Source organism: Schistocerca gregaria, chromosome 7 (genome assembly GCF_023897955.1).
Source record: "Schistocerca gregaria isolate iqSchGreg1 chromosome 7, iqSchGreg1.2, whole genome shotgun sequence".
Taxonomy (NCBI): domain Eukaryota; kingdom Metazoa; phylum Arthropoda; class Insecta; order Orthoptera; family Acrididae; genus Schistocerca; species Schistocerca gregaria.
In genome coordinates this window covers 437,703,564-437,724,170 of record NC_064926.1, presented here as the reverse complement: position 1 = coordinate 437,724,170, position 20,607 = coordinate 437,703,564, and the positions used below count along the sequence as shown (strand labels likewise).

Below are 20,607 nucleotides of genomic sequence, written 5' to 3'. Positions count from 1 at the left end.
TAAATATTTCGTTAACGGAAGCTGTTACGATCAGTCACACGATCATATATTGTTGGATACAAGCAAAATACCCTTAGAGCTTACGACACTTCTCCTGCTCATAATTTAGGTTACATTTTGCACTCACGGGTCACGACGGAAAACGGGGATTAAGCCGTACTTTCAAATACTTTCAACCAACCAATTTAGAAAAGTGTAACACATGTGCTATATACTGTGTACATTAGTACTGTATTTTCTTGTGCTTGTCAATTGATTTTGTGTGTTTTATCGCCAGTTGTTATTAAGCGACCTTTACAGCCTATTCAGAAATATCATCTTGGCGTCTCCTCTGCATATGTCTTTTGGAAATTTTCAACTAGAGTAAATTACTGTATTTTCACCGTTCGATAAGAAGTTTACTCTGTGGTTCATAATGGTGCTATATGGTTTTAGCTGTAATACGTTGCTTAAATCATAACGCTCTGACTAAATTATTTATATCTCAACTAAAGCGATATTACAAACACAGAATAAAAACAGCACAGTGCAGCTTTCTTAAAAGGAAAAGCGTCAATTTACTTCAAATTATTGTTTTTGTACTACAAAGTTAGTGTCACTAACAGCGAAACTAGTTTAGCAGAGTATGTCGCAGAACTATGAGAAACAATATTGTATGTGTCACTGTATCCCATTATCAGACTCGCATTCGGGAGGACGACGGTTCAATCCCGCGTCCGGCCATCCTGATTTAGGTTTTCCGTGATTTCCCTAAATCACTCCAGGCAAATGCCGGGATGGTTCCTCTGAAAGGGCACGGCCGACTTCCTTCCCCATCCTTCCCTAATCCGATGAGACCGATGACCACGCTGTCTGGTCTCCTTCCCCAAACCAACCAGCCAACCCATTATCAGATCTCGCAACTCTTAACCATGGACGAGCGTTGCAGTTCACCGCCAGTTTGAAAGCTATTTCGTTACAAATTTGTCTTTCGCTAACTTTGAAGGATTACACAAATTTTCGTCAATCAATGAACTCTATAGTTACCTCAGTATTTCGTATTCTACGTCGTTGCAATCAATCTATCAAAATCGTTTATCTGAAAGGCATCAAAACATCATGGAAATCAATTGTTGCACAGAGAGCGCCCTCAGGTAGATTACGTTACAGAAAATGAATCTCGTCTGTAGCATTAACGTGTTTTTAAGCAATGGTTTCCATGCAATATTACTGACACCAGTTCGAGTATGTATCACTATGAATGATATTTTTGTTGTGATTCTTGAGTTTCTCCCGGCGTATTTGATAATCCAAATATCCACGGGTGTACTGCCGGTCTATAGTGTGCAACGGGCACTATGGAGTATGACCGCACGAGGATTCTGGTACAGACGTCGAGATACTGGGACATCGTTGTTAGAGAGGCTATCGAAATTCGCATCAATGACGACCTCATAAACCGTGACTGTAGCTATAATCTTAGCAAGGCTTGGGAACCAGCGATTGGGTTAATCAAGAGTAAATCGAGCAAACGCATAGTTGTGACGACCACGGCGGACAGAGCCATCACACCGACGTCATCTCAGACGCCGTCGCAATCTGTTCCACCGCGCTACCGTGGCGCGGGGCGCGGGCGGCGGAGGGAGCGCGCCGCGGGCGGAGGGTATTTAAATCGGCCGCCGCCGCGACCGAACCCAGTTCCCTCTGAGCAGCCATAGCGTATGGATCTCCGTGCCGGCACGTTCACAGGAGCTCAGTCCGTCAGTTCACCTGATGATGGCGACATGTTTGATCGCCGAAATATTGTGCCCGTTGGACACTATAGACCGGCAGTACACCCGTGGATATTTTGATATTGTTGTTGTTGTTGTGGTCTTCAGTCCTGAGACTGGTTTGATGCAGCTCTCAATGCTACTCTGTCCTGTGCAAGCTTCTTCATCTCCCAGTACCTACTGCAACCTACATCTTTCTGAATCTGCTTAGTGTATTCATCTCTTCGACCTCTACGAATTTTACCCTCCACGCTGCCCTCCAATGCTAAATTTGTGATCCCTTGATGCCTCAGGACATGTCCTACCAACCGATCCCTTCTTCTAGTCAAGTAGTGCCATAAACTTCTCTTCTCCCCAATCCTATTCAATACCTCCTCATTAGTTACGCGATCTATCCACCTTATCTTCAGCATTCTTCTGTAGCACCACGTTTCGAAAGATTCTATTCTCTTATTGTCCAAACTTGTTATCGTCCATGGTTCACTTCCATACATGGCTAACTCCATACAAATACTTTCAGAAACGACTTCCTGCTACATAAATCTATATTCGATGTTAACAAATATCTCTTCTTCAGAAACGCTTTCCGTGCCATTGCCAGTCTACATTTTATATCCTCTCTACTTCGACCATCATCGGTTATTTTACTTCCTAAATAGCAAAACTCCTTTACTACTTTAAGTGTCTCATTTCCCAATCTAATTCCCTCAGCATCACCCGATTTAATTAGACTACATTCCATTATCCTCTTTTTGCTTTTGTTGATGTTTGTCTTATATCCTCCCTTCAAGACACTGTCCATTCCGTTCAACTGCTCTTCCATGTCCTTTGCTGTCTCTGACAGAATTACAATGTCATCGGTGAACCTCAAAGTTTTTACTTCTTCTCCATGAATTTTAATACCTACTCCGAATTTTTCTTTTGTTTCCTTTACTGCTTGCTCAATATACAGATTGAATAACATCTGGGAGAGACTACAACCCTGTCTCACTCCTTTCCCAACCACTGCTTCCCTTTCATATCCCTCGACTCTTATGACTGCCATCTGGTTTCTGTACAAATTGTAAATAGCCTTTCGCTCCCTGCACTTTACCCCTGCCACCTTCAGAATTTGAAACAGAGTATTCCAGTCAACATTGTCAAAAGCTTTCTCCAAGTCTACAAATGCTAGAAACGTAGGTTTGCCTTTTCTTAATCTTTCTTCTAAGATAAGTCGTAAGGTCAGTATTGCCTCACGTGTTCCAACATTTCTACGGAATCCAAACTGATCCTCCCCGAGGTCCGCATCTACCAGTTTTTCCATTCGTCTGTAAAGAATTCGCGTTAGTATTTTGCAGCTGTGACTTATTAAACTGATAGTTCGCTAATTTTCACATCTGTCAACACCTGTTTTCTTTGGGATTGGAATTATTATATTCTTCTTGAAGTCTGAGGGTATTTCGCCTGTCTCATAAATCTTGCTCACCAGCTGGTAGAGTTTTGTCAGGACTGGCTCTCCCAAGTCCGTCAGTAGTTCTAATGGAATGTTGTCTACTCCCGGGGCCTTGTTTTGACTCAGGTCTTTCAGTGCTCTGTCAAACTCTTCACGCAGTAACGTATCTCCCATTTCATCTTCATCTACATCCTTTTCCATTTCCATAATACTGTCCTCAAGTACATCGCCCTTGTATAGACCGTATATATACTCCTTCCACCTTTCTGCTTTCCCCTCTTTGCTTAGAACTGGGTTTCCATCTGAGCTCTTGATATTCATACAAGTTGTTCTCTTTTCTCCAAAGGTCTCTTTAATTTTCCTGTAGGCAGTATCTATCTTACCTCTAGTGAGATAAGCTTCTATATCCTTACATTTGTCCTCTAGCCATCCCTGCTTAGCCATTTTGCACTTCCTGTCGATCTCATTTTTGAGTCGTTTGTATTCGTTTTTGCCTGCTTCATGTACTGCATTTTTATATTTTCTCCTTTCATCAATTAAATTCAATACTTCTTCTGTTACCCAAGGATTTCTACTATCCCTCGTCTTTTTACATACTTGCTCCTCTGCTGCCTTCACTACTTCATCCCTCAAAGCTATCCATTCTTCTTCTACTGTATTTCTTTCCCCCATTCCTGTCAATTGTTTCCTTAGGCTCTCCCTGAAACTTTGTACAACCTCTGGTTCTTTCAGTTTATCCGGGTCCCATCTCCTTAAATTCCCACCTCTTTGCATTTTCTTCAATTTTAATCTACAGGTCATAACCAATAAATTGTGGTCAGAGTCCACATCTGCCCCTGGAAACGTCTTACAATTTAAAACATGGTTCCTAAATCTCTGTCTTACCATTATATAATCTATCTGATAGCTTTTAGTATCTCCAGGTCTCTTCCATGTAGACAACCTTCTTTTATGATTCTTGAACCAAGTGTTAGCTATGATTAAGTTATGCTCTGTGCAAAATTCTACCAGACGGCTTCCTCTTTCATTTCTTAGCCCCAGTCCATATTCACCCACTATGTTTCCTTCTCTCCCTTTTCCTACTGACGAATTCCAGTCACCCATGACTATTAAATTTTCGTCTCCCTTCACTAACTGAATAATTTCTTTTATCTCATCATACATTTCATCAATTTCTTCATCATCTGCAGAGCTAGTTGGTATATAAACTTGTACTACTGTAGTAGGCATGGGCTTTGTGTCTATCTTGGCCAGAATAATGCGTTCACTATGCTGTTTGTAGTAGCTTACGCGCACTCCTATTTTTTATTCATTATTAAACCTACTCCTGCATTACCCCTATTTGATTTTGTATTTATAACCCTGTATTCACCTGACCAAAAGTCTTGTTCCTCCTGCCACCGAACTTCACTAATTCCCACTATATCTAACTTTCACCTATCCATTTGCCTTTTTAAATTTTCTAACCTACCTGCCCGATTAAGGGATCTGAAATTCCACGCTCCGATCCGTAGAACGCCAGTTTTCTTTCTCCGGATAACGACGTCCTCCTGAGTAGTCCCCGCCCGGAGATCCGAATGGGGGACTATTTTACCTCCGGAATATTTTACCCAAGAGGACGCCATCATCATTTAATCATACAGTAAGGCTGCATGTCCTCGGGAAAAATTACGGCTCTAGTTTCCCCTTGCTTGAACTACAGTTCGCAGTACCAGCACAGCAAGGCCATTTTGGTTAATGTTGCAAGGCCAGATCAGTCAATCATCCAGACTGTTGCCCCTGCAACTACAGAAAAGGCTGCTGCCCCTCTTCAGGAACCACATGTTTGTCTGGCCTCTCAACAGGTACCCCTCCGTTGTGGTTGCACCTGCGGTACGGCCATCTGTATCGCTGAGGTACGCAAGCCTCCCCACCAACGACAAGGTCCATGGTTCATGGGGGGAGGATGAATGATATTAGGCAGCAAATAAGTGCTACAATTTACAAAAAAGAAAAATGTTTTAGCTCACGAAGACAGTAATAAATGAAGTACATTTAATCAAGTTATTAAACGTTTTAGATGTGGAAAAGCCACCATTTCCATAGAACAATGCATAAACATAGTTTTGACCAATTATTTATCAGCCCCCAGAAATAATTTCGCAGTAGATATATAAACTGAAAGTTTCATCAACAGCCTGACTGACAAACACGCTCATTTACACCTGTTACCCGTTAGTCAGTTGCTTTCATGACGAAGACAATGATACTGTTGAAAGTTAGGAATTTTATAGAGATTTAACGCCACAAGTTCACCGAGAAAGTAGGAAACAATAAATTCGTCGCGATATACGTCGTTGTTATAAGTGATATCTTAGTTTAACTTGCGTTGCCCGCTGTGGCAGGTGATACCTTCAGAAGAATGCTCTGGATAAAGAGGGACAAGTATTATATTGTTATACTAATAAATCACCAAACAGTGTATCAAAATGGTTCAAATGGCTCTGAGCACTACGGGACTTAACGTGTGAGGTCATCAGACCCCTACACTTAGAACTACCTAACCTAAGGACAGCACACACATCCAAGCCCGACGCAGGATTCGAACCTGCGACTGTAGGAGCAGCGTGGTAAACAGCTTCTGTATCCACCTATCTATACTTGTAAAGACTGTAGCAGTTCTTCTCTCGACGTTGCGCAACGTGCCCGTGGGTACGACTGGAAAGAAACAAAAACAAAACAAAAAAAGTGATAAGACTCAGACTATATATAAATGTCTGAGACGTTGCCAGCACCAAGAGACTAGGGCTCCCCAGTAACTGCTGACACATCACAGCATGGACTCGCAACCTCGATAGTTTCATAACGGCGCAAACGTTGTCTGAGGTCAAAGTCAGAGACTCCGCTGGAATTCCGACCGCAGAGCCGTTCGCCTTGCGGACACCTTAGCTGCTCTGGCAGCCGAAAGCTGTCACCACAAGCCGCACGGCGCAGGTGGCCGGGCGGTTTGCGCGCACGCAACTTCGTGGCTTTAAAACCGAGAGTAAGAATCCTTCGCCGCAGCCATAAAAAGACGAAACGACGGTGTCGCCCCCCACCCTCCCAACCAACCAACCCAAAGAAAGAACTACCTACCCGGTCCTCGGGTGCCGTTTCTATACCCCTTAAGTTCATTAACTGAGGAAAAGGATAAAAGTATCCCGACAACGATTAGTGGACATTATAATGAGTCGAGTTCAGTCCACCCTTTGCCTTTACAATGGTCTGAACTCTGATGGGGACACTTTCAGTGAACTGACTGAATATCTGTGGATGAATGATAAACCATCCTTCCTCAAGATGCGAAACCAGAGAAGGTAGTGATGTTGAACGCTGGCTCTAAAGCGAAATCGACATCGTAACTCACTCCAAAGTTGTTCCACTGGGCTCCGGTCGAGACTCTGGGCAAGCCAGAGCATTTCGAAAGATGCTTTACAACAGGGTGCACTGTCACGCTGACAAACAATCATCATCGTTGAACTGTTCCTCTACTGTCCGCAGTACCTAAAGATGTGAAATGCTTTCATATCCTTCGACATTTAGCGTTTCTTTAAGCACAGTAAGGGGACCACACCCTAAGTACGAAAGACACCTGCCGGCCGCTGTTTGTTCTTTAAGGGCCAGAGAAATGTTCTTCAGTCCGGAACCGAGCTGCTGCTACGGTCGCAGATTCGAATCTTGCCTCGGGCATGTATGTGTGTGATGTCCTTAGGTTAGTTACGTTTCAGTAGTTGTAAGTGTAGGGGTCTGATGACCTCAGTCGTTAAGTCCCATAGTGCTTAGAGACATTTTTGAAAGACACCTACATACCGTAACAGCACCTCTTCCGTGCTTCGCTGTTGACGCTACACGTGAAGGCAGTTAACGTTCTTCAGGTATTCGCCCAACCTAAACCCTTCCACTGGACTGCCACGGGATAAAGAATGATTGAAATCACTCCAAATCATGTGTCTCCCATCATTCACTCTACAGCCGTGTCGCTCTTAGCCTACCTCAAGTGTCCCTTAGTACTGACTATAGAAATAGGTGCTCGATCATTGTACTCCATTCGTTTTAACTTCTTACTACAGTCATTGCGTTAACTGGACTGCTGGTAGCACTCTGGAATTCGCAGGTGATTCCTTCCGCTGTTTTCTTGTGACTTTTACAACCACTTCCATAATGCACGACAGTCCCTGTCTGTTAGTACACGAGCACTGGTTGGGCTGTGGTTATTCCTTCGCGTTTCAACTTCACGATAATATTATCTATAGTCGGCTTGGGAAACTTTAGAAAGGTTGAAATGGATCTATGGATTTGTTAATCAGTTAACATGGAATGACTAGTTCACGTTCGAAGACACTGAGCTCTTCTGATTGAACCATTCTGCTGTTACTATTTCTTTCCTGACAATACAATAACCCGCGCCTAATTTTATGCGACTCTTGATACCTATTGGTCAATTTTGCATTATATAGGGATGTCTGGACACTATCGGTCAGATACCGTACTGTACTTCTTGGAATTCATATAGTTTCGGAAAACTCAGAACACTGTCTTCGTTTCTATCAGACTCATCATCATCAACAACAACAACAATTTGACATCAGGTGCTATATAATGGCCTCCCATTACGTCGTCGTCTTGGTCCTTTTTTTACATATCCTCCGAATGCTGAAAATAACTTCTTTTCTCCATGGAGCACCAATTCGCCCATCGTCTTCCAAAGACCTTACTTCTTTTCCCGCCTCTTCTAATAATTTCCGGCAGGCGTCTCTCCGTTGTTGGCTGCTTCAAAGTTGTTTTCACATTAAAAGTCGACGTCTCACGATCATAAGTTAACTGGTAACACTGAATGGAATTTTTATCATGAAAATTTGAATTTAATCTACTGAAAGCAGTCAAACCAGTTTCACACTTCTTCTTCATCTTTAGTTGTCCATCCAGTCATTATCTTCCAGTCAGCAGCGCATTAGAAGCTCATGCAGACAAGGTGACGCACAGGTGACCTCTGTTATCTGGGACGGTAAGCTATCATACCCTGTCCGTTTTTTCAAATTCAGTACATTAAGGACTGATATTTGTCAACCTTCGTAGGAATGTTCATCACAAAACGGGTAATAAATTATTAAACTTTGATTCCGTTCGGAACTGTTGTCCATCGTCAACATCGGTATAAGATGTGACCACAACGGTCATGAATACATTCTCACCGCTGAGACATGGAAGCAAGCAGCTTCGAATGTCATCTTGCCATGGCTGAAACATATGCTGTAACAGTTCATGAATATTGCCGGCTGTAGGCTCGTATGGAATTATGTGTCTTTTTATCACATAACAGACAAGCTCTGTGGGTGACAAATCAGGGGACTAGGCAGCCAGAAAAGAATCCAAGCTTTCCTCAAGATGATTCAGTTGTGAATTACTGTCTCGGGTCTTGCGTTATCTTGCTGGAAAATTCCGTTTGGAATCATGACGGATATGTCAAGTGGGTTTATCATTTTCGTCACTTACTGGCGAGCTCTCAGGCTTCCTTCGACGATTACAGAATCAGTACTGTTGTCACATCCGGTAGATCCCCCCACCATGCTTCCAGGAGCTGTCTAGGTATGAGTTTCGAGAATCGCTGTTTCCGGTGGCCTTTCACCAGGTCATTGACGGACACGTTGGTATCTATCTGACCACCGTAGACTGAAGCGAGACTCATACCTGTACATCAAAGAATTCCACTCAATGTCCCAGTCAACTCTGGATCCATCCATGCAAGGTCCTGTTGTCTGTGATATGGAGTCAGCATTAATCAACGAATGGCAGCTTGAGATATCACCAGCCTCCAGTAATCTGTACTCGATCATTCGTAATGACACACTGCCTGTAACCTCGATCCAAATTTTATCTGTTGCTATCGATCTATTCAACAATCACAGACAAACAATGCTCCCATTTTCTCGTGGTGTATTCCCTCTGAAAGGACCTGAACCAACTCTTCTTACCTGAGCCCAACTCTTCATCAATTGTTCTGCAGTCTTTGCTCTACAGCCAACTGTCTGTGCGATTTGTGGGTACGATGTTCTCATATCCCCCATTCCAACGATTTGATCTTTCTCACAGTCCGTAAGATGGTTATAAGCAACACATGCACGACCCATGGGCATGTTTGTGGCAATCTCCTCCTGAAAACATTTAGTAGCTTTAGACACACCCGATAGGCATCATTTACTCATTTTTCGAATGTAGGAATGGCATTTTCCTGTATTGAAAATACTAAAAATAAGAGCACATAAGAAAGACATTTTAATCAACAAATCCCATAGCATGGCGATATTGGAGAGTCGTTTAGGTAACGTTGGTTCAAGGTGTTCATGTTGTAACACTTTCCATTTCCGTCAGTCTGCACACATTAAGAGAAGTTTTGCATCACCTTGATATGTCGTGCAGGTGTGCTATTATTGTGACCGTTCCTATACTGATCGGAAGGTCGCCGCCCTGACTTTGCTTGTAAACATACACACAGTTACCACGAGCGTTACCTATGGATAGAACGCCACATTCGAAAGGACTGTAGCATTTCAACTGAAAGTAAACCACCAGCAGAAGACACACTACAGATGTCTGTGAAATAGTAGACTGAACATCCAACACGCCACGAAGGACAATCGAGACATTAATCAAATCAGCATCACCACGTTACGCGCAGAAGACTTGTCAATCAGGGAAGCTTCTCTAGGTGTACACCGGAATAATACTGATGTGGTGCGGACTTGAAGTTCATTGACAAGTAGTGCTGAATATTTTTTTCCTAATGTGGGGCCTCAGTCACAATATATTTCTTTAAAGTCAGTACCGCCATTAGACTGCTTTTTATTTGCAGTGTTACATTTACACGATCATTATTTCGGCTTCAAAGTGCCATTATCAAGTGTATTAAGTGTTATACAGTGCCTAAGATGGCATACTGTCGTATTTAAAATACACTATTACACACATTGTCTAAGGGTCAATATTTCTGCTTTATTTTATAACTGAGTATACATTCTTGACATAACACTTAATGCACTTGATAATGGTACTTTGAAGCCGAAATCATGATCGTGTAAATGTAACACTGCAAATAAAAAACATTCCAATGTCGGTACTGACTTTAAAGAAGTAGTGTTGAAGAGTTACACCACATAGGCCGCCCATGTTCGACAGGTCCACAAGATGATCGATTTCTACGACATTTGAGTCAAAGTAACCGTGGGCTGAGTGCTACAGAACTGAATTCTGTGCTAGAAGAGGCTACAGGACGACATACATCGGGTCAAGCTCTAGAGGTGATTGCACGATGCGACTCTCCATTCCCGACGAAAATGGTGAGCCCCAAGTCGTACAGCACAACGCCGTCTACTCCGTTACAGATGGTCAGGAAATCATGCAGGACGGAGTCCCCGGTATTGGCGTTGGGTGTTGTTTACGGACGAAACTTGGATCTGTTTGTATCCTGATAATCCCAGATAATGTGTTTGGAGACAACCTGGTAATATCGAGCACCAACGACACTGTGTCCCACATGTGCAACTAGGTGGTGGTGGAGTGATGTTCTGGGGTGGCGTTACGTCGGGCCACCGTACACCTCGCGCGGTTTTTGAGGGCAGTCTCACTGTCCAACGGTACAGGGACGAGATTCTGCAACAAATAGTTGGGCCTTATCACAAACATTTGGATGAAAATTTCATCTTGATTAGTGATAATCCGCGTGATCATCGTGACGTTCTGGTGAACACGTTCCTTCAGCATGTAAGGACACCAGAATGGAGTAGATTGCCTGTTCCCCGAACATGAAGCATCTAGATGACACTTTTGTGCTTACTAAAGCATTCCCGAACACACTGTTCTTCTAAAGAGCAGTGTATTATATTTCTTTGTGTTGAGGGATGAATGCTAGCTTTGGTACCACGCGTCGATCCTTAACAGGTCCCCTTGAATTTCGTTACATTTTATGCGATTTTTCTGTATCCGACCGAATCATCCACGAAAATTCTCAAGGAGCCTGCGACATTACCCACCATATCACGTGTGTAGATTGCGAACAATAATGGCCCTAAAATACTGCCGTGGGTTGCACTAAAAGCTATATTTACATCTGTAGCTTTCTGTCGTTAAGGACTGCACGTTGTGATCTGTTTGAAAGGAACTGCTCCACCCGGTCTGATATACACGGTCCAATCACGTTATTGTGACCACTGCCAATGTTCGGCTGCGTCCTGCAATAACCACTTGCAGCCGGCAGGTGGGAGCACTAGAGGAGGGGATTTGTGGGGGGAGGGGTGTTGCGGGTTCGGTTTACGTGGAAAGCAGTGAAGTCATTAAGTCATTGTCGTAATGGGGAAACTGAGAAATTTACCTTAAGTTCAAATGGTCGTGATCATTGGCTTTCGGGCCAAGGATGGAAGCACCTCCCTAACGCTTATTTTATAAACTGTTTCGCATGCCGCGGTGGTTTAAGAATAACATGCATGGTAAAATGGTGCTATCCAAAACTGGCGCCAAGGCAGCCGTGCTGCACCAAGGGCCACAGATGGCGGTTGCGGAGGTGTGTACGGACGAAGAGCTGACTGCACACATGAGCCAAGGAGCCACAAACCATGTCTTCTCAACGGCCGTTTAGTGATCGGTTCTGCGTATGGGCCTCCACAGCAAGCATCCTTCCTGTCTGCTGTTCATCGGCATTTTAAGTTGGAATCTGCACGCCAATATTGCAGCTGTACGTCCACTGAGTGGCGAGAGGTGGCCTTCTCAATTAAATCACGTTTCATGTTCCATTGGTCAGACTGCCGTTGGCGAGTACGGCGCGAAACATCTGAAAGCAACGGGTCCAGGTCGAAGGGAGGAGCTTTATGATCTGTAGATTGTTTTCTTGTCATTTCCTGGATGTTCTTGCCATTAAGGAAGGCACAGTGGATCAATACAAGTGTACACCTATCCTTGGGGACAATGTCCACCCGAACATGCACTTTGGTTTACTCGGCCCGATGGCATCTACCAGTAGGACAATGCAACGTGTCACACAGCTCGCAGTGTACGTACGTGGTCCGAAGAGCACCAGAATGGGTTTATCGTACTCTTCTCGCCACCAAATTCCGCAGATTAAAACCCAATCGGGAATTTGCAGGGGTACTTCGTTCAGACTGTTCGCGGCATGGATCCTCAAACGAGAAACCTAATGCACCGAAGTCGCCATGACTCCACATCCCTGTCGGCACCTTCCAGAACTTCCTGCACGTCTCTTAGTTGTAAGTGCTGCAAAAAGTGGTTATTCAGGCTTTTGACAAGTGCTCACATTAATATGACTGGGCAGTGTATATTACGCTTGTATTCTGTTTATTATGCGACAGTGCAGAACCGTGTCCAACACGTCCTAGATGTAAAGGAAGACGGCGTCAACCTGGGCGCCGGTGTCTGCTGCCTTCTGGGCCTCGTGGACGAAGAGAGCGAGCTGAGCTTCATTCTGTCGTTATTTGCAGAGTTCATCTTGATTTCTGTAGAGGAGATTTTCGGTCTTCAGAAAGGTGTTAACATGCTAGAATAAACGTGTTCCAGTACTTCACGGCAGCGATATAGACCTGTAGTTGCGTGTGTTTGGTGGATTACCCTTCCTGAACTCGGGAAGGACTGGGATATTTTTCCAATCACGTGAAATTCTTCGACCGTCCAGCGACTTACAGTAGACAGGTACTATAAGAGAACGAAGTTCTTTCATATTCTCTACGTAGAGTCATACAGTTATCTTATGAAACCAGTCCCCTTTACCCTGTTAACTGATTCCGCAGTGACTTATTTCGATGTCCCTCATTTAAGTGTTCATCCGACAATTTGAAAGAATATGGGAAAAAGGAATTTAGAATTTCGGCTTTTTCTCTGTCATCATCCCCATTAGAGTCACTGAGTTTCTGAACACAAGGCTGTAATCCGTTGACTGATAACAAAAATTTCAAAGAAGGCTCGTTTCGTAGTAATGACGGCAAGTCATCGAATGAATCAAAGTGACATCTGGTATAGATCCTCTTCTATTCTTACCTGTACAAATAATTTAGGAGACAATCTGTGCAGCCCTCTTAGATTGCTTGCAAACTGTACTGTCATTTGCTGTCTATTAAAGTCCACAGAAGGTCAAAATGAATTGAAAAATAATTTAGACAAAGCACCTCTGCGGTACTAAAGATGTCAATTGACCCCAAACAAAATATGCGTCAAGTCCTCCACATAACAACCAAATATATCGTTAACTTTCACTTACACGATAAATCACAAAATTAAAGGTTTCGATTCAGCTGAATGTCTGAGGATTACTGTTAATAGCAATTTAAATCTAAATCAATATATAGCAAATGTTGTGGGTAAAACAATCCATAGACTCTGTTGTGCTCACAGAAATCGTAAAAGATGCTACAAATCGACTAAACAGACTGTTCCACTATGGTTGTCCATCCTCTTCTTGACGGAGGACATCAAAAGTTCAAAGAAGGATAGCTCGTTTTGTGTTATCGCTAAATGAGGGAGAGGATGTCAAAGATATGGTACCTATGCTGGGGCGGAAATCATTGAAACAATGACATTTTTCGTTGCAGCAGGATCTTTTCACGAAATTTCAGTTAGCAACTTTCCCCTCCGAATGCGAAAACTTATTGTTGACTCACACCCAAACAGGAAAAATGACCCTCGTAATAAAGTAAGAGAAATCATAGTACGGAAAAATTTAGGTTTTCATTTTTCCTAAGTGAAATTCGAGAGTGGAACAGTCGATAAGTAGCTTGAAAGTGGTTCGATGAACCCTCTGTTAAACATTGAAGTGACAATTGCACAGTAATTATGCAGAGATGGAAAAGACCGGCAATAACGTCTAATGAAAAGTGGATAAATCACACTAGGATATATGAAGGAGCAACATGGTTGCAATCGCTGTACTTCGCACCGAGTGGAACAGTCTAAAGGAGGCCGTTTATCAAGTGGTAGATATGAAATGGCTGATTATGACCATGTTCGTGACTAACTATTAAATATTGGAAAAAAGAAGATTACGGCTGTATTGTTGTGGTAGTCTTTAGTCCTAAGACTTGTTTGCTTCAGCTCTCCATGCTACTCTATCCTGTGCAAGCCTCTTCATCTCCGAGTAACTACTGCAACCTACATCCCTCTGAATCTGCTTACAGTATTCATCTCTTGGTTTTCCTCTACGATTTTGGCCCCACACTGTTCCCTCCAATACTAAATTGGTGATCCCTTGATGCCTCAGAATGTGTCCTACCAACCGATCCCTTCTTCTAATCAGGTTGTACCACAAATTTCTCTTCTCCTCAGTTCGCCGGCCGAAGTGGCCGAGCGGTTCTAGGCGCTACAACCTGGAACCGCGCGACCACTACTGTCGCAGGTTCGAATCCTGCCTCGGGCATGGATGTGTGTGATGTTCTTAGGTTCGTTAGATTTAAGTAGTTCTAAGTTCTAGGGGACTGATGACCTCAGAAGTTAAGTCCCATAGTGCTCAGACCCACTTTGTTCTCCCAGTTCTATCCAGTACTTCCTCCTTAGTTTTGTGATCTACTCATCTAATCTTCAGCATTCTTCTGTGGCACCTCATTTCAAAAGCTTCTATTCCCTTTTAGTATAAACAATTCATCGTCCATGTTTCACTTCCATACATGGCTACACTTCATACAAATACTTTCAGAAAAGGCTTCCTCACGTTTAAATCTATACTCGACATTAACAAATTCTATTCTTCAGAAACGCTTTTCCTGCCATTGGCAGTCTCCGTTTTATTCCCTCCCTGCTTCGACCATAATCACTTATTTTGCTTTCCAAACAGCGAAACTCAGTTACTACTTACATTGTCTCAGTTGCTAATATAATTCCCTCAGCATCACCTGTTTTAATTTGACTACATTCCATTATCATCGTTTTGCTTTTGTTGATGTTCATCTTATAACCTCCTTTCAAGACACTGTCCATTCCGCTCAACTGCTCTTCCAAGTTCTTTGCTGTCTCTGTCAAAATGGCAATGTCATCGGCAAACATCGTAGTTTTTGTTTCTATTCCCTGGACTTTAATTCCTACTCCAAATTATTCTTTTGTTTCCTTTACTGCTTGCTCAATATACAGATTCAATAACGTCGGGGATAGGCTAGAAATCTGTCTCACTCCCTCCCCTTTCGTGCCCTTCGACTCTTATAACTGCCGTTTGGTTTCTGTACAAATTGTAAACAGCCTTTTGATCCCCGTATTTTACCCCTGTTGCCTTCAGAATAGGAAAGAGAGTATTCCAGTCAACATTGTCAAAAGCTTTCTCTATGTCTACAAATGCTATAAACATAAGTTTGCATTTCCTTAACTTTTTTGCTATGAAAATTCATAGGGTCAGTATTGCATCGCGTGTTGTTGCATTTCTCCGGAATATAAACTGATCTTCTGCGTGGTCGGCTTCTACGAGTTTTTCCATTGTTCTGTAAGTGATTCGTGTTGGTATTTTGCAGCAGTGACTTATTAAACTGATAGTTCTGTAGTTTTTACACTTGCAGTTCCTGCTTTCTTTGGAATCTAACTTGAACTACGCTTATGCTGAGGACAACACATACACCCATTCCCGAGGTGGGGACTCGAACCTCCGATGGGGGAGGGGAGGGGGGGGGGGGGAACCGCGGCAACGCGCCCTGGACAGCACGGCTAATCCGCGCGGCCTCTTTCATTCCTTTCCTTCAGTCCATATTCACCTATTACTTTTTCTTCTCTTCCTTTTCCTGGTATCGAATTCCAGTCCCCCGTGAAATTTTCAGCTCCCTTAACTATCTGAATACTTTCTTTTATCTCATCATACATCTGCTCCTCATCTGAGGAGCTAGTTGGCATATAAACTTGTAGTACTCTACTGGGTGTGAGCTTCGTGTCAATCTTGGCTACAGTAATGCATTCACTACCCTGTTCATGGTAGCTTACAGCGTTCCTATTTTTTATTCATTATTAAACCTACTTCTGCATTACCCATGTCTGATGTTGTATTTATAACCCTGTATTCACCTGACCAGAACTTTGGTTCCTCCCTATCACCGAACTTCACTTATTCCCCATATCTAACTTTACTCTAGCCATTTCCCTTTTTAAATTTTCCAACCGACCTGCCCGATTAAGGTATCTCACATTTAACGCTCCGATCGGAACAACGCCAGTTTTGTTTCTCCTGATGACGACGGCCTCTTGAGTAGTCCCCACCCGGAGATTCGAATGGGGAACTATTTTACCTCAGGAATATTTTACCCATGAGGATGCCATCATCATTTAACCATACAGTAAAGCTGCATGTCCTCGGGAAAAATTACGGCTCTAGTTTCCCCTTGCTTTCAGCCGTTCGCAGTACCAGCACAGCAAGGCCGTTTTGGTTAATGTTGCAAGGCCAGATCAGTCAATCATCCAGGCTGTTGCGCCTGCAACTACTGAAAAGGCTGCTGCCCCTCTTCAGGAACCACACGTTTGTCTGGCCTCTCAACAGATACCCCTCCGTTGCGGTGTCACCTGCGATACGGCTATCTGTATCGCTGAGGCACGCAAACCTTCCCACCATAGGCAAGGTCCATGGTTCATGTGGTATAATACTCCATTGACGACCAGGTCATCAGAGACAGATCACAAGCCTTTTCGTCCCGGCATTTTCCTTAAGCAATTAGAGAAATGACACAAAATTAAATCCGATTGGCCGAATAGGGATTTGAACCACCGTCTTCCGAAATATGAGTGCCATATCATACCACTAAACCAGTTCACTTGGTTTGGATACTGCAGTCTATTGCCGAGATAATAAGGCTTTTTTTAAAGTAATTTCCAGTGGGCAGTCAACTGTAATCGAACCGCTCTTCTTTTTACTGTCTCAGAAAGTTTCATTTTACGCTACAATGCGTAATTACTCAGAAGATGTGGGCAATATCTACATCCACGTCCACACGATTACCATGCAGTTCATATTTGAGTGTTTGGCAGAGGCTTCACAGAAATATTTTCACACCGTTTCTCGACCATTCCACTCTAGAATAGCACTTACGAGAAATGAAAATCTAAATTATTCTGCGAGAGCTCTGATGTCTCTTACTTTGTCACGATGGTAATCTCTCTCAAAGTGGGAGCGAGCCAACAAAATATTTTCGCATTAGGAGGATAAAGTCGCTAATTGAAATTCCGCAAAAAGATCTCGCCGTACTGAAAAACGCCTCAGTTTTATTTATTGCTACCCGAACTGTGTATAATGTCCGTGACATTCTCACTCATACATCACGACAATACGAAACGAGCTGCAGTTCTTTCAAGTTCTTCGATGTCCTCCGTCTAGTCTGATTACCGCGTAGAAATATATTAGAACAGAACGGAAATCGTGTTCTATGCAGTCTCTTTAGTAGACCTATTGAATATTCCAATAAAATGAATGTTTCGTTGACTTTCCCCACAACATTATCAATGTCATAGTTACAATTTAAGTTATTTGTAATTATAATCCCTAGGTATTTAGTTGAATCTACGACCTTTAACTTACTGTTATCTGCCGTGGAACCAAAATTTAACGGAATTTCGTAAAATATTTTCGACTTTATTAGACCGCGTGGTACAGCACCCGTATGTAGACTATTTGAAGTAAAAACAGACTTGATTCTTTTACTAACAACGCGTTTAGCCTTAATGGGCATCTTTAGATTACCAGTATGGATTGAAAAATAAGCTACACTACTGGCCATTAAAATTGCTACACCTAGAAGAAATGCAGATGATAAACGGGTATTCATTGTATAAATATATTATACTAGAACTGACATGTGATCACATTTTCACGTAGTTTGGGTGCATAGATCCTGAGAAATCAGTAACCAGGACAACCGCCTCTGACAATAATACCGGCCTTGATACGCCTGGCATTGAGTCAATCAGAGGTTGGATAGCATTTACAGGTACAGCTGCCCATGCAGCTTCAACACATTACCACACTTCATCAAGAGTAGTGATTGGCGTATTGTGACGAGACAGTAACTCGGCCACCATTGATCAGACGTTTTCAGTTGGAGAATGTGCTGGCCAGGGCAGCAGTAGAACTGTGCTGGCCAGGGCAGCAGTAGAACATTTTCTGTATCCAGAAAGGCCCGTACAGGACCTGCAACATGCGGTCGTACATTATCCTGCTGAAATGTATGGTTTCGCAGGGATCGAATGAAGGGTAGAGCCACGGGTCGTAACACATCTGAAATGTAACATCCACTGTTCAAAGTTCCGTCAATGCGAACAAGAGGTGACCGAGACGTGTAACCAATGGCACCTCATACCATCACGCCGGGTGATACACCAGTATGGCGATGACGAATACAGGCTTCCAATGTGCGTTCACCACGATGTCACCAAACACGGATGCGACCATCATGATGCTGAAAATAGAACCTGGATTCATCTGAAAAAATGAGGTTTTGCCATTCGTGCATCCAGGTTCGTCGCTGAGTAGACCATCGCAGGCGCTCCTGTGTGTGATGCAGCGTGAAGGGTAACCGCAGCCATGGTCTCCGACCTGATAGTCCATGCTGCTGCAAACGTTGTCGAACTGTTCGTGCAGATGGTTGTTGTGTTGCAAACATGCCCATGTGTTCACTCAGGGTTCGAGACGTGGCTGCACGATCCGTTACAGCCATGCGGATAAGATGTCTGTCATCTCAACTGCTTGTGATACGAGGCTGTTGGGATCCAGCACGGCGTTCTGTATTTCCCTCCTGAACTCACCGATTCCATATTCTGCTAACAGTCATTGGATCTCGACCAACGCGAGCAGCAGTGTCGGGATACGATAAACTGCAATCGCGATATGCTAAAATCCGACCTTTATCAAAGTCGGAAACGTGGTGGTACGCATTTCTCCTCCTTACAAGAGGCATCACAACAGCGTTTCACCAGGCAATGCCGGTCAGCCGCTGTTTGTGCATGAGAAATACGTTGGAAACTTTTCTCATGTCAGCACGTTGTAGGTGTCGCCACCGGCGCCAACCTTGTGTAAATGCTCTGAAAAGCTAATCATTTGCATATCACAGCATCTTCTTCCTGTCGGTTAAATTTCGCATCTGTAGCACGTCATCTTCGTGGTGTAGCAATTGTAATGGCGTGTAGTGTAAATATACTGTATGGTCCTAGCTTGGACGATTCTAAATGGGAGTAAGCAATTTTTACGAACATAAAATTTTCGTTTTACAACATTTTAAAAACCGTACAACGGCTCTGTGCTAGACTATAGTGCGCTTAGAATCAGACGAAACCTCAGAGGCCGAGTCAAAAATAACTAATATAATATCGTACAACCACGGCATAGAACGCTAAGTAAATAATGAAATTGAACGACGCATACCTTAATAATGTCGTACCAGCAGGCCAGAATGGTGCAATGTAGAACCACACTCACAAAGAAAGGTGCACAGTTGTATATAATCCACAGAGACACGTCCGTAACTTTGCGACAGGAGCGTCAAGCGAACACATGGGTGAACAAAGGAATGAGGCTTGTATACACTGTCTGCAGAGGACGCATATAGGTGGCGCGCAGAGCTGTTATATGACAGTCCGAAGTGAAACCCGTTACAAGAACATAACCGAACTTAGAAATCTAGCAAATAGCTCGTGCTCAGCTCGGCTGCGCCGCGTGCCGCAGATGACTGGCGGGCGGCGTGGGCGGAGAGGCTGCGGTGGCAGTCGCAGCAGGAGGGCTGGAGCGGCCGCAACGCCAGCGCGCGCTCCGTCAGCCAGCCGAGGTACCTCGAGACGCTCGTCGTCGCCGACAAGAAGTTCCTCGACTACCACAAGGGCTCCGACCTCGAGAACTACATCCTCACCATCATGAACATGGCGAGTACCCGGCAAACACCGCTCCTAGAGCACTTTTTTGTTATTAATATGGCTATTCGCCGGCGGGGGTGGCTGAGCGGTTCTAGGCGCTGCAGTCCGTAGCCGCGGGACTGCTGCGGTCGCAGGTTGGAATCCTGCCTCGGGCATGGATGTGTGTGGTGTCCTTAGGTTACTTTGGTTTAAGTAGTTCTAAGGGACTTATGACCTCAGATGTTAAGTCCCATAGTTCTTAGAGTCATTTGAACCATTTTGAAGGGGACGAACAACAACGTATGGAGTTCTGTAATTTTGCTCTTGGAAAGATGGAATGTTCAAATGTGTGTGAATTCCTAAGGGACCAAACTGTTGAGGTCATCGGTCCCCAGACTTACACACTACTTAAAGTAAGTTAAACTAATTTATGCTAAGAACAAAACACGCATCCATGCCCGAGGGAGGACGCGAACCTCCACCGGGAGGCAAGTTGGAAGATCACAATTTTCTTCCACACTTTAGTGTTTAGTGACGAGGCAACACTCCATTTAAATGGGAGGGTGAACCGTC

General features: G+C 43.7%; 1 protein-coding gene across 1 annotated transcript in view; it reads left to right on the top strand.

Moving 5' to 3' along the window:
• The window catches only part of LOC126282418 (A disintegrin and metalloproteinase with thrombospondin motifs 7-like), a 488,845-nt gene that overhangs the window by 74,919 nt on the left and 393,319 nt on the right, over positions 1-20,607 (top strand). The window contains exon 4 of the mRNA XM_049982076.1: positions 19,871-20,064. Within this exon, the coding sequence (XP_049838033.1) occupies positions 19,871-20,064 (194 nt within the window). The remainder of the gene's footprint in view (positions 1-19,870; positions 20,065-20,607) is intronic.